Below are 22,829 nucleotides of genomic sequence, written 5' to 3'. Positions count from 1 at the left end.
TTTTTTTTTTTTTTTTTTGGGGGGGGTGGGGAATCTACCAAAGCTAGGCAGACAGATAGTCTCCTTTCCTGCTGCTAAGGAAAAGACAGAATCAGGATCTTGAGAGATTCAACAATGCTTGGTTAGTGGCAAACATGGCATCTTTGGACCAGAGTGCCCAAGGAAAAAGCTATCCCTCTGATTTATAATGGCATGACTCTAGCTTTTGCAGGGTTTTTTCCCAGGAGGCGTGGAAGGGTATTTTGGAGGAAAACAACAACAGGAGATATTTTGAAAGAAAATTTTTTGACTAAAGTTTAGTGAAGAGAAATGTAAATGGAAAAGTTGCATCCATTTGGACAGTCTTGAATTTGACAATGGGTGACCTATTAGACAAAAGTCATGTCACCATAATCTAGGAATAGTTGAAGACCTGATAGACAACAGAGATGCAATTCAAGGTAGTAAGGGAGATATTTTCACACAAGAAAGCTAAGTCAATTCTGAAAATACCCATTAGAATTCTAGACAGAATACCAAAGGAAAGAAAAATGCTAAAGAAAAGATTATAGATACAAGAGGTGAAGGCCATAGAGATAGAAATTATCAATGGGAAAAGGTTGGACCATTGGAGCCCCACCTGAACTGGTTTTGTGGAAAATATTAATTTGGGGCATCGGCCATTTGAGAAAAAAAATTAGAGCAACCAAAATAGTTTTCTATAGCTCTTGATCCATGTGGGGATATCAGAACAAAACCATATATGCTTCATTTGAACATCAACATGAAAGAAAAGGTCAGAAGAAAACCGCAGCATTGGAGGTATCTGGTAACAGGTTTTTTGAAGCTAACTGTTTATGTATAGAATCCTAGTTTTATGGGCTCATAGTTGGTGCAATATTTGGAAGTACCAGTAGACCATGTGTTTTGAAAGGTTAAAATTAGATCCTAAAGATTTATTTATTTATTGACAGAAAAATGTTGGAAATTTTTAAAAAAATACAACAATCTGAGTTATGAAATGAGAGATGTTTCACATACCATGTTTAAGTAAGGTTCCTTAACATCCCATGTGTTGTAGCGCGGATGAATGCATTGCTTTTGTGGACAAATTAACATTGATAAAAACAAAGACATGGTGGGAAGTGGATAGATGTCCATTCCGGTCAATAAAGATCTGTCGCTGGAAAATGCATTAGAAGTCAACTTGGTTCAGCATTGATCCAGGAAGCAGAAGTTTTTGGAATGCAATGATCTAAATAAAAGCATTAAAGTCCAAACTGGTGATGGTTTATGGTGCTGAAAACCTTTAGGAAATTGATCCATCGACAATTGTCTTCAGAACCTTCAGAGATTCAAACATCAATTCAATAGATAGCTGCAACCAGCTTAAGGAGTTTCATTTTGTTTCTTTTATTTGTGTGAATCAGTCTAAAAAATAGTGCAAAACATCAATTCAGTAGATAGTGTATTATTTACACACTTTCTCTCCTTCGTAATTTTTTTTCTTTTTTCTGAAAATAAAATCTGTTTAAAACCCAAAAGAAAAAAGGAAAGCGGTCCAATTTAAGGCAATAACCAAGGAGTTAGGGAATTCATCCAATATTTATACAACTAACTCTTTTCTTTTCATTTTTCTTTCTTTGGTCTTCTGCAGTCAAATTTGTCATTATAACCTAACAACAATTACAAGTAGAAATATCTAATGTTATGCCATTACCCAAAGAAAGAAAATAACATTTAGTCATGAAAATAACCTTTGATGCCTTTGGTCTAGAAACTAATCAAAATGTTCAATATTTGTTCTCAAAGTTACATGTGGAATAACAAATAAGTAATACCCACACATCACTTTGTGTGAATCTGCATCCAGGCCAGGGGCAATCAATCTATTGGAAACATACAAAAGGTGTCAGGAACAATTTACTTGAAAAGGAATTTTGGTGATTCGATGGAACTTCATTCCAGGCTTGTTTGCCAAAACACCTTGTCATATTCACATCCCTGTAACATCTTCATGACTGTCAAGTTTGGTATTAAAAGAAAAGATGGATCAATGGTTGTGGGGCTCTGGAACAGAAATTAATGGCATATGAAGGGAATCATAGCAGAAAAGTATGCCATAGCTAACCACTATGGAAGTAATCCCATTAACAGATCAAAATAAATAAAGAAGAGGTAATAAAAATCTAGCAACAAAGGACATCAATTGCTAACATGTTCAAATCCAAAACGAACCCAAAATGTCAAATTAAACGAAGACTATATGAAATTACCTATTCTCTACGTTTAAGCCCTTTAATGCCCCAGCAACTCTTAAAGCTCCCTTCCACTCCTCCAAGATCTTTCTTGCAGAACGCTTCTGGTGCTGCTTGAAAGCCTTCGCATAGTCCCCCTTCTGATTTCGAACATCCGATGGTTCAACATGGTAAAAAATGGGTAACACAATCTGACCCATTTTTTCTCTGCACTCAACTATCTTAGCGAGCTCGATGAGACACCATTTGCTAAAAGCGTAATTTTTAGAAAAAACTGGGATGGAAATTCTCGACTGTTCTATAGATGTGAGAAGCTCTGAACCGATCTCTCTCCCAATTCGGATCTCATCATCGTCCCTAAAAGTATTGATTCCAGCATCTACCAAAGCAGTGTAGAGATGATCGGTGAAGTTGGTACGAGTGTCTGCACCTCTAAAGCTCAAGAACACTTCATAACGCCGTCCTCCATTGGTGGATGATGAAGAGGAATTTGATGATACCAAGTCCAGGACTGGCGCTGCTGCTGTGGTATCCTCTTCGGCATTGATCACTGTTCGCTTCTTGTAGAACTTATTAATCAGAACAAGAAAGAGAACCAGAACCCCTCCGATTAAGTAGTAATACATGTTCTCTGTTCAAGTGTAGGAAGAAGCTGATCTGATCAGAATCAGATTACAGATTACAGATTACAGAAACAATATGAAGAACAGCTCATAGTTGCTACTTCTTCTTGACTAAATGAGATTTGCTCCTTTTTGTTCTTCTCCAGTGTGAACACTGACCACTCCTTGCGTTACTTCCAAGCTAGGAATGAAAACCCAATTCAGTTCCACCCTTATTGTGATGGGTTCTGAAGCACAAGAAGAAAAGAAGGAAAACACAAGCCACGTAGGCGTACGACCTCCTCCGTTGGACCCACTGGGGCAAACGACGAGGAGAGTCAGAAGATTCCATTGCGGTGTCTCTCTGGGGTGGTGGGTGGGAGATATGGTACGTATGATATAAGTAGGTGAGCCACACTCCTAATAACAGGGTCATAGAACCATGCCCTCTTCCCTGCGAGTATCCATTCTTAGCCTGGCCTTGCCGGTTGTTTGGCGCCGGCGGCGAACATAAATCTCAGACGAATTTTCAAATGTTAATTATTAAGAGGAAACGTGAATAAAAAATCCCAAATCTTTATACCAGTCTCCCATATAACGCCAGAGTCCTAACTGTGATACATGCTTGAGCTGATCATGATCTGGGTATTGGTTATGTGAATAGAATAGGGTAGATTATTATAGGAAAAATTACATGATTACCTATTTTTGGGTTTCTTTTTACAAAATTATCCACAAAAAGTTTTGGTTAACAAAAATATCCAAAATTAGGTTTGAGTTTACAAAACCACTCATCCAAAGTTTTATTTACCAAAAATACCAAGGATTAAAGTATCGGTATCGGTCGCGGTATCGGTCGCCGTATCGGTCGATCAAAATTAAGATACGTATCGGAGGGTATCGTATCGTATCGGAGATACGCTAAAGATACATACATAAATGGATATAAAACACCTTTTTAAACACTTTTGCATTAAAAATTTATTAAAAAAAACTATTGATAACATGTACTATGCATAAACACTAAATTGAAGGTATCGCACTAAGAATTCCAGGTTTGTAGTTGTCCCATAAATGTAAAATCCTTGTTCAAAACCTTGATTTCCACTTTAGTTAGAGAGAAATATGACTGACAGCAACTTTGGAACAAAAACACCTCAAAAAATCGTGTTTTTTGAAAAAATACCCATCTTGGCCATTATATGACCGTAGCGCACTGTATCGGTACATACCGATACTCATCGATATGTACTGATCGATACATACCGATATTCACTGATATGTACTGATGCTCATCGATATGTATCAATCGATACATACAAATACTTACCGATACGTACTGATACATACCAAAACGTATATTTCACCTTGATTTTATATTTTTCATAGAGTATCAGTACGTATCGATAGTGTATTGGTGCATATCGATATGTATCATAGGATATATATCGATACGAAAGGATTTTAAAAATTTCATGTATCGTATCGGTGTGTATCGTATCGATCGGCTAAATTTAAGATACGTATCGGAGGGTATCGTATCGGTATCGGAGATACTTTAAACCATGAAAAATACCCAAAATCAGGTTTGAGTTTACAAAACTACCTTCATCTTCCACATATAATCATGTATTTTTTTATGACTAAAACTTTGAGTGGATAGTTTTGTAAACCCAAACTCAATTTTAGGTATTTTTGTTAACTTAAATTTTAAGTGGGTAATTTTATAAAGGGAAACCTAATTTTGGGTATTTTGTTAACTGAAACTTTTGATAGATAATTTTGTTAAGAGAAACCCAGAAGTGGGTAATCATGTAATTTTTCCATTATTATATATAACAAGTGGTGAAATATTGGGTCTGGATTCTCCACCCGCATGGATAGTTACCAATCAAGCAGAATTTGCCTCTTGATAGACACAACTATAAACAAGAGAGATTCTGTTTCATTGGTAACTATCCATCTGAGAGGACCCCATGTGGAAAGAGAATCTGGACTCTAAAATGGAATTTCACTTGTTTTGGGGGTTCCGTCTGATTTCTGGGAGCATGAAATCAAATTGGTATAACCAAGCAGAATTCTACTCGCACTACTCCCAATCTGCTCTTGTGAAACAATATTCATCGGAATTAAGAATTAGGAGTCATATAAATCAAGGCCTTAATAAATGATCAAGCACGTTCAGTTTTTAAACGATCGGGATTGGTCAGTACTTTAAATGATGTGGTACTTGTTATAAGGGATTAAATTTGTGGAGAAAAAATTTGACATGTGATCAACCAGGCCATTTCTTATATATCAAATAGTGGGAATTTATTCATTTTCCGTGTTGCTTTGGAAGCCATACTATTGGCTCACGATGAAGACGACATCGCAGTTGACTTCCTCTTCCCTTCCATTCTAACCAAACGTAATATTAGGAACCTTTTAACCCAATACCTCCTAGTGGCAATGGGCTTCGAGGCACCACATGCAATCAAGTGCGCTAGGCACTTATTCAACAATACTAGATGATCATTCTAGCTTCCTTTTGTATTATAGAATTGTTCACCAATGGTAAGGGGTGTGCAATAGCTGGGTTGGGCTGAGTTTTTTTATTTTTATTTTTATTTTTATTTTTTTTCTATTATGTGTAAAATTGAAGAACACAATTTCATTGGAACTTGAATGACAAAATAATCGAGCCAAACTAGGTCATCATTTATCCTTCAAATATCATAATTAGTAACAGATAGCACAAACAAGAGAACTGGAAGATAATCTTATCTTCAAATGCTGCTCAACCTAAATTTTTTGTCCAGACCATTCCATTCTTGTTTATCCAATGACAGACTTCAATTTGACCAGGTCCAAAACCCAGTAGCTTAAAAGCTTGATGGTTTGGGTTCCAGGTTGATGTGTCATAGTGGCATGCCATGATCACATGATTCACTTTTTTCTTAGCATGTATATCAACTGCATATACTTTTACTTTCTGTAAAACATGACAATAATAGACCTGAAATGGGAATGGTTGACTATGACATAAGGTTGGTGGTTCATAGAGGTTTCCGTATATGAGTTTCACGGTTCCAATTGTGACATTTTCACAAGATCCTTCAATACTCTCAGTACTCCATATACGTATGTGATGCCCTAATTTTTCGACAACAAAATTGATGAGATCCTCGGCAGAAGTCACGCAGGTGCTCTTTTCACATGTCTGTAGGGTGTCTTGAATATATTCATCCATGTTTGATTCATCTACCACATCAAAAAGCTTCTTTACTTCATCAATCTGGGCAAAGGAAAATGGGATTTTTAATGCCAGAGGTTGCGGTAAGAATGATATATATGACATTGGGTCTCTAAGATCAGGGATAGACATGAAACCTCCCTCTTTCACCATTGATTCCCGGAAAAAGGGCAATCCATCTTTGCTGGAAATTGATAGGGGTGTGTCTTTTGGAGAGGTTTCATAAATCTTTATGGCAATATTCCACTGGGGTAATTGTGGCAGGGTTATATCTTCCATTGTGTTATTCACTAGTGTATTTGTAGAACAAGCAACATTAGCCTGCTTACAGAACGAATGCAGGTGGGAAGCTAATTCATTTTTCTCTATAAGTTTCATAAACGCTGCCACCTGATGTAGGCTTAATGGAGAAGCCTTTGTAGCTAACCAATGTGGAGGGAGTGGAAGACCAATATGCTCTTCCCAATAATGTGAGAAGGCATTTTCAGCTTGAGAAACCTGAAATTTCATTGAGAAAAAATATGAACCAAATAGGAAGATTCAAAAATAACAAGCATTAACAATGTTGAAATGAAAGGATAATGAAAAAAAAAAAATCATTTTTCTCACACAAAAGTATGATACTATCAAAAATCCAAGCACCAGAATGGGATGTGTCATGGTGGATTTGACATAGAGAACAGAATGAGTTGGGTTTGTTGCATGGAGAGGAGAGTTCGAATATATATAGATGAAAATTTGAGTTTGGATTCTTGAGGACCAATCAAGTGGAATCTCCATTACATCTGACACAGGGTCAGACCGGTCAGATGAATGGAGATTCTACTTCATTGGCCCTCCCTCATGTGCGGTGACACCCCGTTTGATAGAGGATCGAGATTGGGAAAACTTTTGTAGTACCAACGAATAGAAGGGGGGGGGGAGTTTTTGTCAGTATCCTATTTTTTTTTTTTTTTGGGATCAATACCCTAAGTGGCCAAACGTATGGTGTAAGATATAATTTTTCCATATGAAAAAGTGAAAATTCTCTTTACAAGAGAAGAAAAGAAATAAAAGGAAAAAAGAATCAAGAAAAGAGAAGAAAAGAAATGAAATTGTAAAAAATAAAAAAGTATGTATGTTTGGCTACTATTAGAAGAAAGGAAAAGAAAATTTTTTGTATTTTCTTGAGTTTTTGGTAATATTCTTTTTGACACCAAAAGAACGAATTTTGAAATTCAAAAGAAAATCTTCTCTTGGTTCAGGACATGCCAAACACAAAGAGAATTTCCTAAACCAAGAAAAAAGTACAATTTAATTATCATAAATTATACTTTTTTTTTTCATCTCTTGCTACCAAACACAGCTTTAGATACTTTTAAAGACGCAAAGAGTTTCAACTATAAGAAAAAAAAAGAAAGAAAAAAAGAAAAGAAAAAAGAGCAAAGAAAACTTCCAACTTCCCTTCAGCTCTTAAAAATTTAATTACCGTAAATACCCCTCAATGAAAAGCTTAACTTTCTTACTCAAATAAAGCTTCAAGAACTTAATCATTAATGGTATACATGAGTACATGACCAGAAATTATGGTGAGATCCCAATCCATTGTCCACAATTACCATGACGACGGCCCTTCAAAATCAATAAAAGTTATACCAAAATCCATGGGCAAAGAATTTTGATGCTTTTCATTCAAATAGTTGGAGAGAAAACCCAATCGTTTGGAGCAGAATTATCAATCAGAGCCAAAGAAGAGGGATACAAGTTATTGTGGATTGAAAGTGATTCAAATGCTATGGTAACTAGTGTTATCAAATAATCAATCTCTTGTATATTCTTGCATCATTGGATAATTTTTCATTACCATGGAGAAGTGAATGTTATAGCTGATACTCTCGTCAAAAAAAAAAGGAGAGCCATTCAAGTCTCCGAAGCTCAACCCATTAGCAAAACAAAAGACTAACAAGAGCAGACTACTGGATAGATATGTATATTTCTTTGTCTATACCTAGATGTTAATCCTGTAAATTTTATTCTCATTAATATATACTTTTACTGATTTGTAGAAAAGATAAATGAATAAATAAATAATTGAGTACTATGCTGTTTTTGTGTCTAGAAACAGCAGAAACGGTTTTTTCCATTTCGGTGCTAAAAAATGATTTTTGGAATTGCAGAAAGGTGTTTGATTTTTAGTTTCGCGAAACATTTTCAACAGTGTAGTTGGGTCCAAAACACGAGTGAAGGCATGACGTTGTAGGTATGCAATTCACGAGTGAAGGCATGACAATGGAATTGTAGGTACGCTTCATCGAGATGAGCTTCAAAAGGATGAAGGCAATCTGAAACTGTGAGCTTCGCACAACCAGATTGGAATCACCACATTTGGATAGTAAGAAGTTTCAACAATGGGTTGGGGTTGGGGGTAAGTTGAGTAACGTATCAGGGTTTTCACAATTTTTATCCCTCCCACTTGTTTCTATAAACAAAAAAATAAGTTTAACTTATTTCTCCATTCCTGTTTCTAGACATAGAAATAGGCATAAATTTCTATTTCTATTTCCAAAATCAAATGAAATGAAACAGAGAAATCAAACGGTTTTTTGGGTGTTTTTTTCGTTTATGAACATAGAAAACAGAAAAACACGTTTCTGGAAACAAAATCAAACGGACCCCAAGTTGCAGCCTTTTAGTTGTGTTGTGAGGACACCAGATTCCCAATGTTCATGATTCAACCCCACTACAAATCATGCACCATGTGCTCAAAGGTGATGCTTGAGGATATTAAAAACATTGGAGATAGTGACTTTGTGCACATTAGTTTATTTTTACAATGGATTCATTTTATCCGGGTTTAAGAGGTAATTTTGGCATTAAAGATTGAGATATTATTGTTGACAATTTTGATAAGAATTAAAGGGTATAAACCCTATCATGATGGGCCATACAATAAAGATGGAACTTGATTTCTTTTTTCAAACATGTGTCTAACCAAAAGTGAGACCTTCCCGTCCAAACAAACAATCTCAATAGAGCAGCACTCCAAGATGTAAATATTTAAGTGTGAGCCATAAAAATTTTCTTCTTACTAATGGCAAGTGGGTATAAACCCATGGCTTGCACTTGTTTTGTGGCCTTTTCAATCTTGTATGACCTTTTCAATCAAGTGAGACCAAAATTAGGTCTCACTATGCATGTTGGTAACCTTACCTTTCCCCACTCAACTCTATGCCCATCTCTACCTATAACAAAATTCACATATTATTTCAACTATGGAAGCCCTAATGCAACCAAAAAAGGGCATTTACTGCCCGAAAAGGTTGCTAGAAAGATACATATAACAACTAAATTATCAAAATTCTCTTCTACAAATACGCCCACTAAAATAGTGACATACATAATCCAAAATATATTGCAAGCTCAACAAGTATTTCCTATTCAAAATGTTAATTGCAAACAAAAACAAGAAAAGGAGACTAAGAAAAGTGTGTTCAATTAAAGGGACCTAAACCTTCCCCTTCTAAAGTGGTATAGATCATTTAATTCTTCTGACATTCCTAACTTACTAAAAATTGGATGTTAGAAAATTTCTGAAACAAAAACACATGAATCAAAAAGTTGATGTCCTGATGGTTTATATAATTAAGAAGATAATTAATTTTTTTGTGAAGAACCTAAGCCATTCATTTTTTATATCTAAATAACCTTCTAGATGTTTGGTTCTAGGAGCAATTCAAATTTCCACTCTAGGAACCAATTTTGAGACTTTCAGATCATAATGCATAACCATGGATGGAAAACTTTGAGAGGAGGGGAATTCAGAAATTTAATCATAGAAAGAATTGCTTAGAAAAATATAAGCATAGAAAAGAAAACTAATTCAAAAGTAAAAATTAAGAGAGGAGAAAGTTTACCTTCACCACACGGTGAAGGTTCAATTATCCTCATAGGATTAATCAAACTCCTATAGGGTTTTAGCATGTTCCCCCAAATACCCTCCTGATAGCCTTTTGCATGCATTTGATTTTGGATTTATTGAAATTTTGATGTATGTAGCCATCAAAGCCATTTTAATTTGATTAAATTAATTATTACAATTTTATTATGTGCTTGTTATAATTTTTTATGTTAATTGCTCACATTTGTCATTATTCATTTTTGAATATGGATAGACTTGGGCACTCTATTCTAGTGTTGTCACATTGTATATTTCCTCAATGAAGATTGGAATGGAAACATAAATGCGGGTACCTAAATGTGTTGAACATTGATCCAGCGAAATTCTCGAATAGGTTTACCACCAATTATATTTCGTAATAGGAATTTTTGTTATTTACTTTTCTCATACTTGAGAGGCACTTACTGTTGCATATATATCTTATGCGATTGTGATGATCCAATAAGTTACAATAACCACTCCGTTACCAGTTCATTGTTAAGTGGTGACGCCATATGGGCATAAATTCTAGGTCATTAATATCTTGAGATGCAATAGACGGAAAGTTTTCCCCTTTTAGTAGAAAAGCAAAGTGTGCAAGCTATAGATATCTAATTTCGATCTCATAATGGATTTTGTTATTCAAAACATGATCAAATATCAAATTGTTTATTTTGATCAGATTTTGGATGAACCATTTTTCAAGTGGGAATGCAAAACATTGTATCATTCTGAAAAAAATTTCAGGATGAGAAGTGGGAGCGTTACATAGAATCGGAGATAGAAGAAAGGATAGGAATAACTATATCATAAAAGTACTTTGTCGGGCTAACTATTTAATTTGTATCGTAAAATAACATACGGAAATTTATTTGCTCCCGGGAAACATATTACTCTATTCGATTGATCATGAACAACTGAAAAAAGATAAAATAGACTATCCATCCAACAAGCAATGTCTTCATGCTAGCATGCTCATACACTGAGCATTAGCACGTGCATCCGTCTTCTTGCTAGGTGCCTTTGGGGAATGAGATGATTTGAGATTTGATCTACTAGACTGGAGTTTGCAGGCTGTGTTATCTAGGTTTGCTGGCTTATTAGAAAGGAGCTCCACTTTTAGAAGCAAGCCAGAGTAGCACGCTAGCCTAGCTAGCTAAGCCTTGATGTAAAATTTGAGGTCTTCTAATGCCTTGATGCAAGACTTAATACTTTGATTCTTGTTTTAAGATAAATAATGGCTTCCATGTGGGTTTTCTTTGTAGCTTTCAAGGGAAGAGAAATATCTTGACTTATGGAAGAGTAAGAGGAACTTAAAATAATCTCTTAGGGACTCCTAATGGTGGATTTGGGCAAAAGTGTTTGGGCCAATTTCTTTGATGCTTTTTGATGGTTTGAGTCACAATGTTGATGGGGCTTGGTCATACCTTGGTCTAGAGCCAAATGTGCTTTATGGGCTTGGGCCTTAATGTGGGTAGATCTCCGCAAAGGCTTAGCTATTGAGCTTGGGTGCAATTAGGTTGTATCATTACATGCCAATTTATGTTCTAGAAGCTTTATTGTAAAACTTTTTCAGCTAGCAGGCTCTAGGGGGATTTTCTAGACTGGCACTAAGTTTAAGCCAATGGAAGGATGATGTGGTAGTTTCAACTATATTTATATTTCAAAAATGGTTTATTATTATTAGTCACATATCAACATTTAGAATCTGATTCCAGCATATTCCCTCCCTTGTGTAGGAATATTCACTTGTATTTTCTACCAATCATTTCTTTCTTACAAAATTGTAGTTTTTACTGATTTTTTACAAATTTATTTTTTCACTTGGCCAACTCTATTTTGGCTAAAATTAGACAGGTGAGAATGAGATGTTGGCAGGCTCTACTTGTCCATAATATGTCCGCTCTAATAATGTACCATGTCACAGATATTTGTGGCAATCTAAAGATGCAACTGGACTATTAAATCATCCACTGAGGTTTATAGACATGCATGAACAAAAGTATTTCATTTTTTCCCTTCTCATCTCTTTTCTTCCCCCATTATCTGAATGCCAATTCAAACTCAAATGATTATGGCAGCTTCAATCTCCCTACAAATTTTTATCATGCTCAAAATAGAAACGCACTTCATTTTAATACAGCCTCCTTACTTTAAACATTCAAAACCTACTTATTTAGCTTTTCAAAAACTAAGAACTAAATTTTTGAGTATACTCCTTAACAAGCTTTGCGAATGACGAGGACTTGATCTGTGACAATTTGGCTGGAGAATCGTATTCCAATACACGACCTGGTTAAGATAAGAAAACATGTCAATCTGATTAAGCACACACAAACAATTATGAGAAGTCATATTACCAAATTCAACTAAACCCATTTGATTGCGGTGTACTAATTAGCAACTAACCATTATCGAGAACGAGGACCTTATCGGTATTAAGAATTGATGTTATCCTATGTGCGATTGTGATGATAGTAGACCCTGAGAATTGTTCACTAAGTGTTTTCTGAATTAGATAATCAGTTGTAGTATCCACTGATGCAGTAGCTTCATTGAGTACTAACAATTTGCTCTTCTTGAGTAATACTCGTCCTAAACAGACTAGTTGCCTTTGACCCATGCTCCAATTCTCTCCATTCTCAATCACTATATCAAACACCATATGAAAATAAGTTAGTCATTTGGAATCTCATTTTCATTAATTTTCCTTCCCTTATTTATTGTGAAAAAGTTGTTGGAGGGAATGGAGGTTGGGTTGTGCCCTTACACATGGATAAATTGATGTTGAAAAAAATTTTATATTGAGTGAAAAGGAGAAAACTAACCTGAAGAATCAAGTTTCCCTTCCTTCTTTCTAACTTCATCACTGAGGTGGCATCTATCTAAAACCTAAAACAAAAAAAAAAAAAAATTCTATATCAAGTTACCACCTTGCTTGATTATTCAAGGTGGCATAAAATTGAGTGTTAAAGATGATATAAGCAAAAGATGAAATGACCAAGCAAAGGGTGCCAACTGGAAATGCACTTTCCAAGTCGTAACTAAGAGAATCTCTTAGGAGAAACTTGGCCCAATGAGATCCATTACATCCAATGAAATCATTTCAATATTTCAATAGGAAGGCTTTAAAAAATTGAACAATAAATAAAAACAATACCATGAGAAAGTAGTTCATAAAGATGTTTTTCCGAACCAATCAATTTAATGTGTTTGTTTTGTAATTGAATAATCGGTAAGCATAATATATCTATCCTATATTTGTCACAGATTATAGATTATTCATTAAATGAAAAAAAAAAAAATCTCACCTCCCATATTTGTTCATCAGTGTACTCTTCAAGTGGGTCAAGATTACTTCTTAGAGTCCCCTCAAACATTGTGGGATCTTGTGGGATGATGCTCAACCTTGACCGCAAGTCATGAAGGCCAATCTTAGAGATGTTGATACCATCTATCCTAATGTGACCAGTTGTTGGTTCAACCATACGAAAGAGAGCTTGTCCGAGAGTTGATTTACCACTTCCTGTTCGTCCAACAATGCCAATCTTCATCCCTCCGGAAAAAGTGCAAGTGAGACCACGTAAGACAAGAGGAGGGTGGGGAGCATATTGGACCTACATACGTATTAAATAATCATATAAAGATACTTGGAAAATTCCATAGGAGTAGAAAGAACTGTCCAACAACATTAGGCTTCAAAGAGTCTATTCCATAAACTGAGGAAATAAGTAAGGAAATTATGACAAGCTCTGAGGAAATAAGGGTACTTTGCAAGGGTGCTTGTTGAAATTGATATATCAGAGACGGCTGTGAGGATTGACGAAGTTCAGGTGGAAAGATTAGAACCAGGTACTGCTAAGGTATTTGGTTTTCGTCAAAAAGTGGTGTACGAAGACAATGTTGAGCGATGTGGGTACTGTAGGCGATTGGGCCATCAAGTATCGGTTTGTAGATTGAAGAAAGCAGAGGACGCAAAGCAATCTGCCAAGGACAATGCAGCATTAGTCCCAGGGGCAGTGTTTGTGGAAGATGGAGTCAACCCGGAAAGGGTTAACTCGGTGGTGGAGTTACCATGTTTAAGTGGGGATTTTATTAATGCAAATCAAGACATTCAAAATTTAGGGAATCATCATGATTCGGTGGAAGGTGGAAATCTCCAAGTAATTTTGGAAGCCCCTTTAATTACTCCAAATGAAATTGGAAAAGAGGCTGTCACGTTGGTCAATGAAGAGGATTTTGAAATTCAAAATTCTGTAGATAAAGTTCTTCAAGACCCATTGGATAATTCATTAGAGAATGGGTCGGATTTGGTTTTAGAATATGGATCCTTTGATGGGGACCCGCTTCCTCCCTGCCCGCCCATTGAAGACACAGACCATGGTGTGATGAATGGGTCTCAGAGTGAAGTTCAGGGACCTGATCTTAGACTCTCTACCAGTCAAAGGAGAGGGCTGGTGGTGGCTGGTCGTGGTCGTTCAGGTGGTAACCAGATGGGGCGGCAGCCTCTTCCTTCGGCGGAGTTTCTTTTGGAGCATAATGACCCCTCAATTTCTGATCTAAACTCAAGGGGTCTTCTCTCAATCACGCATTCAGACATGAGTGTTGTGGATAGGGAAGCTCTGTTGAGGGAGAAAGAAAATGGAGAGAAGGCGGCGGCTATGAAGCAAAAGAAGAGGGTGGTGGTCAGACTAAAAAGTCTTACAAGCGTTCGGCGGCAAATTAGTGATCCATGAGGGTCTTTTTCTGGAATATTCGTGGAGTGAGGAAGGCTGCTGGTAAAAGGGCCTTACGAATGCTGGTGAAGGAGTTTTTCCCAGATATTTTATGCTTGGCTGAACCTATGGTTCAAGTGAGTAGATTTCCAGCTCTGTTTTTCAATAAGTTGGGTTATTCTTTTGATTTTATTCACAATAATAGGCAGAATAAGGTTCCAAATTTGTGGATTATTTGGAAGTGTGGGATAGCTCGTCCAATTGTTAAAGCAATGTCGGAACAACATATTTCAGTTGAGTGTGACTGGCCTGGTAGCAAGGTTGGCTTATCTTTTGTTCATGCGAGTTCTTTCAAAGTAGTTCGTCGCCAGTTATGGTTGGAGTTGGAATCGCAGGTTTCTTCTGCGATTCCATGGTCTGTTCTTGGAGATTTTAATGCAACCTTGTTTTCCAATGAAAAAAGGGGGCCAGGAACCTTTAACCTTGGCTCTGCGGCAGAATTCCAGGCGATGATAGATGCTTGTTTGTTATTACCAATTTCATCTATTGGAAAAAAATTTACCTGGACAAACAATAGGAGAAGAGGACATGTGGCAGCAGTGTTGGATCGCAGCTTTTGTAATGAAAAATGGATAGACTTTTTCAGAAATGTTATGCAACGTGTCTTGTTGAGTTCGGTATCAGATCATGCTCCGTTGCTTGTAATTTCTGATATTGTCTCAAAGCCGAATAACATTCCATTCAGGTTCCATGGATTTTGGATGGAAAATGAAAATTTTCTTTCAGTGGTTGATGAGGCGTGGAAGATGCAGATAAAAGGTGACCCTATATATGTTTTATCGGCAAAGCTGAAGAGAGTAAAGGGGGTGTTAAAGGTATGGGCTCATGATTCCTTTTCAAATATTAATATGGAGTTAGAGCAGGCAACGAAGGCTTTAAAATCGATCCAAGACTCAATTGAAGAATCAGGTATGTCTGATGATCTTTTCAATAAAGAAGCTGATGCTAAAACGGCCTTGCTGATTGCCAGTCGTAGACACGAGACTCTTTGGGCTGAGAAGGCGAAACTGAGATGGGTGAAAAATGGGGACTGCAACTCCAAGATTTTTCATCTCTCTGTGAAGATGAGGAGGGCGAGAAATCAAATTTCTGCTTTAAAGCGGGAGGATGGGTCTTGGGTCTTGGATCAAAGGGGAATTGCTGAGTATATTGCCTCTTTCTTCGAGAAGTTTCATGAACCAACCAGTATTATAGAGCATCTTGATCTTCTAGATTGTATTCCAAAAATTTTGTCCAATGAAGATGTGGCTAGTCTAGAAGCGATTCCTGGTAGAGAAGAAATCAAAAAAGCAGTGTGGGATATGGATCCTGATAGTTCTCCTGGTCCTGATGGATTTCCAGGAAATTTTTTTAGGAAATGTTGGGAGATAGTGGAGACGGACTTTGGTAAGGCAGTTGTTTATTTTTTTCAAATGGGATACTTGCCCAAAGGAATAAATAACTGTTTTATTTCCTTAATTCCAAAATCTGATGGTGTTTTCTCTCTGGATAAATTTAGGCCAATATGCATGGGTAATTTTTTCTGTAAGATTCTATCTAAAATTATGTCCTCCAGGCTTATGCCTCTTTTGCCGCGATTGGTCTCAGATGAGCAGGGTGCATTTCAGAAGGGTAAGATTATTTCTTCCAATATTAGTCTGGCCTCGGAGCTGGCAAATCTTATGCATTCCGCTGTGAGGGGTGGAGGAATGGGATTGAAATTGGATGTGCAGAAGGCATATGACTCCTTATCATGGAAATTCCTTTTTGCCTCATTGGTAAAGTTTGGTTTCTCGGACAAATGGATCTCTTGGATCCAGCTTCTTTTTAGCTCTTCCAGGTTATCTGTTTTAGTGAATGGAGGGCCAGTGGGTTTTTTCCCAGTGGGCAAAGGTCTGAGACAAGGAGATCCTATTTCTCCATTCTTATTTATCTTGGCAGAGGAGGTGTTCTGCAGAGGTTTGAAGTTGCTAGTAAGGGATGGGAAGCTGAAGTCTCTCCCGGGACCTCGAGGTGTGTCCATTCCCTCTCATTTATTTTTTGCAGATGATATATTTATTTTTATGAATGCTTCTACAAAATATGTGAAGAATCTCCAAGATTTCCTAGAAAAATATCAAGCTTTTTCGGGGCAGAATTTCAATCTGGATAAAAGTAGTCTGTTTTTTGGGAAGGTGGCACCCCACAGGAAACAATATATTTCTTCTCTGTTAGGTATAAAATCAGAGAGGCTTCCGACGAAGTATCTAGGCGTGGAAATTTTTAAGGGAAGAGTGAGAGGATCTCATCTGTTACCTTTGCTAGATAAGATAAAAAGTAAGCTAGCTGGATGGAAGGGTAAGCTGCTCTCAATGGCGGGACGAGTGGAGTTGGTGCGCTCTGTGATCTCTAGTATTCCTGTACATAACTTTGCAGTATATTGGTGGCCAGACCATTCTATTAAATTGGTGGAGCGGTGGATGCATAATTTTATCTGGTCAGGTGATATGGAGGTTACAAAGAAAATAGTGGTGAATTGGAACAATGTGTGCAAACCAAAACAGGAAGGGGGGTTAGGTATTCGTAGACTGCGAGATGTAAATTTTGCCTGTTTAGCAAAATTGACTTGGCAGATTAAGCATGAGGAGTCCTCTATGAGTAAGTTCTTCCGGGGTCGTTTTCTAAAAGCAGACGGATCTCTAAAATCTAGCCATATATCCTCTTCGATTTGGCCAGGGATAAAGAAAGTTTGGAATTTTGTGACTTTAAATGAGCAGTGGACAGTAGGTAATGGACAAAAAATTGATTTCTGGAAGGACAGATGGTTGGATCATCTCTCCATTGAAGAAATGCTTCTGAATGATGGCGGTCACAGTGGGAATTTAAAGGCAAAAGTCTGCGATTTTATCCATAACTTTAGATGGGAATTTCCTCAGGTAGCATCTAATTTCATGAAAAATATTACAAATAAAGCAAAATTGATCTATATTTCAGGCATGGAGGATGAATGTCATTGGAGCCCTTCTTCAGCAGGAGTTTTTTCCATAAAGTCAGCCTGGGAAGCCTGTAGAAGAAGCTCGCCTAAGGTGAGCTGGTCATCTTTGGTGTGGAAGTCCTCTATTCAACCGCGTCAAGCAGTTTTTGGATGGAGATTGATCAGAAATAAACTTGCATTAGATGTGAATGTGAAAAGGAGGGGTGTCTCTCTGCCCTCAAAGTGCAATTTTTGTGGTAAGTCGGAGGAGTCTAAAGATCATTTATTTTATGAGTGTAGCTTTGCTAGCTCTATATGGTCTCGGTTCTGTCAATGCTTTGGTGTGTTAAGACCAGTTTTTTATGATGAATCTCATTTGATTTCTTAGTGGAAACTCCAAGCAAAATCAATGTCATTGAAAGGGGTGTGGAATAAGGGGTTTGTGTTAATCCCTTTTTTTATTTGGATGGAGAGAAATTCCAGGCGGTATGAAGGAGTCTCTTCTTCTGAGCAGATTTGTTTTTTGAAAATAAAAAATGAAATTTGTTCTCAGACACTAGCCCATTCTGGGGTGGCTGTTTCGATTGAAGATTTGATGTGCGCTAGAAGGTTGGGATTTTCAGGGGTTCAACGCCGGCAAAAAGAATTATTTGAAATTTTTTGGTGTACTCCTCCAACAGGATGGGTCAAATTAAATTCTGACGGCTGCTCGTTGGGCAATCCGGGAAAAGCAGGTGGGGGAGGTCTTCTGCGCAATGAGAAGGCTGAAGTGTTATATAATTATAGAGAGTTCATTCAAATTGGCACAAATTTTGAGGCGGAATTCCAGGCTATTATTGCAGGAATTGAAGCTGCAAACCGATTGGGGGTGCAAAGTTTATGGATTGAATGTGACTCAGTCGCAGTGGTTCATCTTTTGCAGAAAAAGAAAATTCCTTGGAAATTTCGGCAAAGGTGGATTAACTGCTTACCCTACCTTGAAAGGGTGGTGTGGAAGATCACGCACTGCTTTTGTGAAGCAAATTCTGTAGCGGATTTCTTGGCAAAGTCTGCCGCTCGCTTTGAGACCTCTTTACCAGTGACATCTTGGCCGGCCTTGGTAAAAATGGATCTAGATATGGATGCCTCGGATAGTGTTATCAATGTGGAGATCAGTCAGATACCTCAGATTCCCTATAGAATTGGGTATATCAGAAATGCCACTTGTGCTCAAGTTCAGCTTAGATAAAGATTCTAATTTCCCAATGGAATGTGGAATTTTTTCCAACAATCTACAATTGCTTAAAGATAAGCGTTCAAGTTTTGATAGTGACCCAATTGAGTCAGGTAGCGCAGTGATTTGAGTGCCATCCAATTTAAGATCAATGAGAAATTTTAGATGACCAACTGTATCAGGTATCTCTGTAATTTTTGTCCCGAACAAGTTAAGATCAAGTAGTGATTCCAATCTGCCAATGGTATCTGGAATCCTTCTCAAGGATCCACATTTATGTAATGATAAGCCTTGCAGCATCGTAAGCAATCCAATAGTCTGGAAGTTCAATGATTTGCGTGCCTCCCAATTTAAGATCTGTCAAGGATTTTAGCTCGCCAATTGCATCGGGTATCTCAGTAATCCCCGTCCTACTCAAGTTAAGATCATCTAGTGATCCAAGTCTTGCAATGGAATCAGGAATTTTTCTCAATGATCTACAACCAGACAATGACAACTTTTCAAGATTGACCAACAGTCCAACAGACTCAGGTAGCTCAATGATTTGCGTTCCATCCAATTGAACATCTATCAAGGATTTCAGGTGACCAATCGAATCTGGTAGCTCTGTAATTACTGCATCAATCAAGTTGAGCTCAACTAATGACTCCAATTGCCCAATTGAATCTGGAATTTTTCTCAATGATCTGCAATCACGCAATGACAAACGCCGTAGTTTCAAGAGGGATCCAATTGAGTCTGGCAACACAACAATTTGTGACTTATCCAATGCAAGGTCTGTCAGGAATCTTAGTCGGCCAATTAAAGTAGGCAATACAGTCAAAAATCCACAGTTTCTCGCACTTAGAATTTCAAGATTTTTTGGAAGGGCTATGGAATCGGATAATTGTCCTATGGAAGTTTCATCAATTTGAAGCTCTCTCAAAGCTTTCAATGAATCCAATCCTGCCGGCAACCTGCTTAGTTTAGTGCAGCCGCTCATAATAAGACTTTCAAGAGAATTTAGCCCACAAATACTGATTGGAAGATCTACAAGGCTTTTGCAGTCCTTCAAATTCAAGAAAACCAAACACTTGAGATATCCAATGGATGTGTCAATCTCAACCAAATTACTACAGTCTTCAAGAATCAATTCCTCCAAAAGTGGGAAGGGTAAAAATTCTGGTGTTTTTATTAGGTCATAGCAACCTGAAAGATTGATAACTTTCAACTTTTTTGCCATCTGCAAAACAAGAAAATAAATACAAGAGATCAATTTTCAGTAAGTATATGATGGAAGATAAGAAACAAGAAGAAAGATATTCTATGACACCTTCATCTGATTCCAACCCTCCCAATCTTCTGTGACTTTGCTCCGTGATAAATCAAGAACAACTAATTTTTCAGGATGAAAATTGGTTGGTGTAAAATTATAAGGACATCCTTTCCAACTAAGCCATCTCAACTTTGAAAGATGATGCTTAAGGTCTCCTGCAATGATCACATAATCTATTTGGAGAAACCGTAGTTTTGACATTTCAGCGAATTCTTCATTCGTAACAATATTCTTCTCCGATCCATTTCCAAAGCCAACGCGCAGGCCTTCGACTTTTCGAGTTCCCTGCCAATAAGAGACCCTCAAATAAGGAAACCTTAAAGTCTATCACCTAAATAAAAATTTACACACCTCTCAAAAATGAAAACAAAATCTTAATGATTATTGCTTGTTAAACTTCATCTTTTTATGTTTATTTTCTCAAATTTGAAGTTTAATCTCAAAGATACCTATCAGTTACGAAACATAGAAAATGAAAGTATCATTCAGGCATATAGATCCTACCGTGCAAGTCTTCAATACATCCCAAGCTTCATCATGGAACCACAACCTACTACGCTCCCCCGGCTCCTGGAAATTTTCCCTACGAACAATTTCCCTACCAAGATCTCGGAGCTGACTGTGCATCTTCAGCTCATCATTGACACCAATCTTTACTAGAGACCGGAGAAGAAGAATGTCGATTCCTTCTTGAGGAAAATATCCACAGGCATCCCAGAAGTAAACTGCAATTCTTTTACTCATTCCAATGAAAAAACAGGCAATATCAAGAAATATTTGTTTCTGTTCATTATCTAATCCATCATAACTTATTCTCAACTTTTTCTGGACTTGATCATGGGGAATTTTTCTCAATTTCTTTAATGTATCTTCCCATACTGCTTTATTCTTGCCAGATAAATAGGAACCTATGACCTCAACAGCCAAAGGAATCCCTCCAGCAGTTTGAGCTACATCTATTGAGATATCCATGTAGTCAGCTGGAGGTCGGTCCCTTCTAAAAGCATGCATGCTAAAAAGCTTAAAAGATTGACTACAATCTAGTTCACAAGGCTCATACATCTCATCTACTTCAGGTCCATTTAGAATATGTTTATCCCTTGTTGTAATTATGATCCGACTTCCCAAACCAAACCAATCACGCTTGTGTGCTAATTTTCTTAGTTGATCCAAGTTATCTACATCATCAAGGACAATGAGAACTTTCTTATTGCAACATCTTTCTTTGATCATATTGACTCCTTCATCAACACTAGTAATGTCCACATCCTTCCGTTTCAGAATATTAGCGATCAGCTGCTTTTGCAACTGAACCAGCCCCTTGTGTTGTTGACACGTTTCTCGGACATCTTCAAGGAAGCTACAATTTTCGAAGTGACAAGATATTTCATTGTAGATAGCCTTGGCAATAGTCGTCTTGCCAATGCCGCCAATGCCATGGATCCCCACAATCCGCACTTCCCTTGATGAAACATCTAACAACTTCACCATTTTTTTTATGTGATCTTGAATTCCAACTAGGAAATCTGTAATGACCAAGGAGGTCTTTTTCAGCTCTGACAAAACCATTGTAACAACTGTTTTTATCAGCTCTGCTTCATGCCTGTCAAACATAATTTAAATCAGGGATACACACAACAAAATAGTAGAAAGATGGAAGAAATAGGCATTACGGGAAAAGGAACCAAAAATCTGAAGAAGGAATGCAACAATAGGCACATAAAAACTCAAGTAAATAAAGACATTCTTCTTTTTCTCTTTTATCCCCAGGGTCCCCACCGAGATTCATTAGTCCTTGTGGAATTTGATACACATACTAAAGGCAAGCAACATATGACACAACATATGAATACATTTTATGCAAAAGAATAACAACTATGCCACTGTACCACAAAGTAGGATTCAAACCCCACCTTCAAATTAATGGCAAATCCATCATATGTCACATTTTTTGCGGCCCAAATACAAAAGTTCTGACTTGGTATAATGGCTACCAGCATTGTCTCTAAAAAATTTCATGAATTAAACCGAGTTGTTTCATTTCAAGTGAACTAAACGAAAGATAAAATAATGGTATTAAAGCTTGATACACAAAAAAGCATATGATAAGGTGCAGTTGGTTTCTTTCATGCAGTGACAGAGAGACTGGCATTTTGCAGTAAATGGAAGAATTGCTCCATTAATGAACATGTCTCCTACTTGGTTTCAATCAACAGCAAAACAAAAGAAGCTACGATCCCACCAGGGAAACCTGCAAGAAAGTCCTCTATTCCCAAAGCTATCCATCATATATGTGGAAGCATTGTCAATAATATAGCAAGAAGAAGAAACGATAGTCCAGACAAGAGGCGTGAGGTTGGTAAACATTGACTTTCAGTATCTCACCTTTTGTCCAGAGATAATTACCTAATATTTTCCAAGGCAGAGTTCAGGAGCAGTGAAGCTGAAAAACTTGCTAAAAGGCCCTTTTGTGATGCTTCTACACAATAAAATATGAATTAAACTATAGAAATCAAGGTAAACTGTTGCTGAGTCGTTGCATTTATCCACCAAAGATTCATGGAATTAAGTTTGCGATTGAGTTTTTTTTTTTTTTTTGGGGGG

At 37.1% G+C, this 22,829-nt stretch overlaps 4 protein-coding genes across 6 annotated transcripts; 1 reads left to right on the top strand and 3 right to left on the bottom strand.

Annotated features, from left to right (window-relative positions):
* Window positions 1-8: 8 nt before the first annotated feature.
* On the bottom strand, window positions 9-3,354 carry LOC122067976 (disease resistance protein L6-like). 2 transcript variants are annotated; one of them, XM_042631806.1, is made up of 2 exons: window positions 2,256-3,354; window positions 9-1,162 (listed from the first exon to the last, which is right to left on the bottom strand). In XM_042631806.1, the coding sequence occupies exons 1-2, from the start codon at window positions 2,861-2,863 to the stop codon at window positions 994-996; spliced, it is 777 nt and encodes a 258-aa protein (XP_042487740.1). In that variant the 5' UTR covers window positions 2,864-3,354; the 3' UTR covers window positions 9-993. The 2 variants fall into 2 exon arrangements, with proteins under 2 accessions (XP_042487740.1, XP_042487741.1); XM_042631807.1 differs by having other exon boundaries at window positions 9-1,983; window positions 2,256-3,353.
* Window positions 3,355-5,507: 2,153 nt separating this feature from the next.
* Window positions 5,508-6,765, bottom strand: LOC122067977 (polygalacturonase non-catalytic subunit AroGP2-like). Its single transcript, XM_042631808.1, has 2 exons — window positions 6,684-6,765; window positions 5,508-6,572 (listed from the first exon to the last, which is right to left on the bottom strand). Exons 1-2 carry the CDS (start codon window positions 6,732-6,734, stop codon window positions 5,619-5,621), a joined length of 1,005 nt encoding a protein of 334 aa, XP_042487742.1. The 5' UTR covers window positions 6,735-6,765; the 3' UTR covers window positions 5,508-5,618.
* Window positions 6,766-14,722: 7,957 nt separating this feature from the next.
* LOC122067979 lies at window positions 14,723-18,925 on the top strand. The gene is made up of 3 exons (XM_042631809.1): window positions 14,723-15,227; window positions 15,390-17,809; window positions 18,251-18,925. The coding sequence occupies exons 1-3, from the start codon at window positions 14,723-14,725 to the stop codon at window positions 18,923-18,925; spliced, it is 3,600 nt and encodes a 1,199-aa protein (XP_042487743.1).
* A 112-nt stretch (window positions 18,926-19,037) lies between these two features.
* Window positions 19,038-22,823, bottom strand: LOC122067975 (disease resistance protein RPV1-like). 2 transcript variants are annotated; one of them, XM_042631805.1, is made up of 4 exons: window positions 22,632-22,823; window positions 20,730-21,828; window positions 20,223-20,510; window positions 19,038-20,132 (listed from the first exon to the last, which is right to left on the bottom strand). In XM_042631805.1, the coding sequence occupies exons 2-4, from the start codon at window positions 21,792-21,794 to the stop codon at window positions 19,185-19,187; spliced, it is 2,301 nt and encodes a 766-aa protein (XP_042487739.1). In that variant the 5' UTR covers window positions 21,795-21,828; window positions 22,632-22,823; the 3' UTR covers window positions 19,038-19,184. The 2 variants fall into 2 exon arrangements, with proteins under 2 accessions (XP_042487739.1, XP_042487738.1); XM_042631804.1 differs by having other exon boundaries at window positions 20,730-22,823.
* Window positions 22,824-22,829: the final 6 nt, after the last annotated feature.

This window comes from Macadamia integrifolia, unplaced genomic scaffold, assembly GCF_013358625.1.
Source record: "Macadamia integrifolia cultivar HAES 741 unplaced genomic scaffold, SCU_Mint_v3 scaffold3291, whole genome shotgun sequence".
Lineage (NCBI taxonomy): Eukaryota > Viridiplantae > Streptophyta > Magnoliopsida > Proteales > Proteaceae > Macadamia > Macadamia integrifolia.
This window is presented reverse-complemented; position numbering and strand designations above follow the sequence as displayed.

Bases quoted from the DNA above. Each gene is read 5' to 3' on its own strand.
- LOC122067976 (XM_042631806.1), bottom strand. From the start codon at position 2,863: ATGTATTACTACTTAATCGGAGGGGTTCTGGTTCTCTTTCTTGTTCTG. The intron at 1,163-2,255 runs GTAATTTCATAT...TGCATTTTCCAG, and splicing joins GGCTTAAACGTAGAGAATAG to CGACAGATCTTTATTGACCG.
- LOC122067977 (XM_042631808.1), bottom strand. From the start codon at position 6,734: ATGACACATCCCATTCTGGTGCTTGGATTTTTGATAGTATCATACTTT. The intron at 6,573-6,683 runs GTGAGAAAAATG...ATGAAATTTCAG, and splicing joins TGATAGTATCATACTTTTGT to GTTTCTCAAGCTGAAAATGC.
- LOC122067979 (XM_042631809.1), top strand. From the start codon at position 14,723: ATGAGGGTCTTTTTCTGGAATATTCGTGGAGTGAGGAAGGCTGCTGGT. The intron at 15,228-15,389 runs GTTTGTTATTAC...GTTCGGTATCAG, and splicing joins CCAGGCGATGATAGATGCTT to ATCATGCTCCGTTGCTTGTA. The intron at 17,810-18,250 runs GTGAGCTGGTCA...ATTTGTTCTCAG, and splicing joins GTAGAAGAAGCTCGCCTAAG to ACACTAGCCCATTCTGGGGT.
- LOC122067975 (XM_042631804.1), bottom strand. From the start codon at position 21,839: ATGTTTGACAGGCATGAAGCAGAGCTGATAAAAACAGTTGTTACAATG. The intron at 20,511-20,729 runs GTAGGATCTATA...TCTTATTGGCAG, and splicing joins ATGTATTGAAGACTTGCACG to GGAACTCGAAAAGTCGAAGG. The intron at 20,133-20,222 runs GTGTCATAGAAT...CTTGTTTTGCAG, and splicing joins AGGGTTGGAATCAGATGAAG to ATGGCAAAAAAGTTGAAAGT.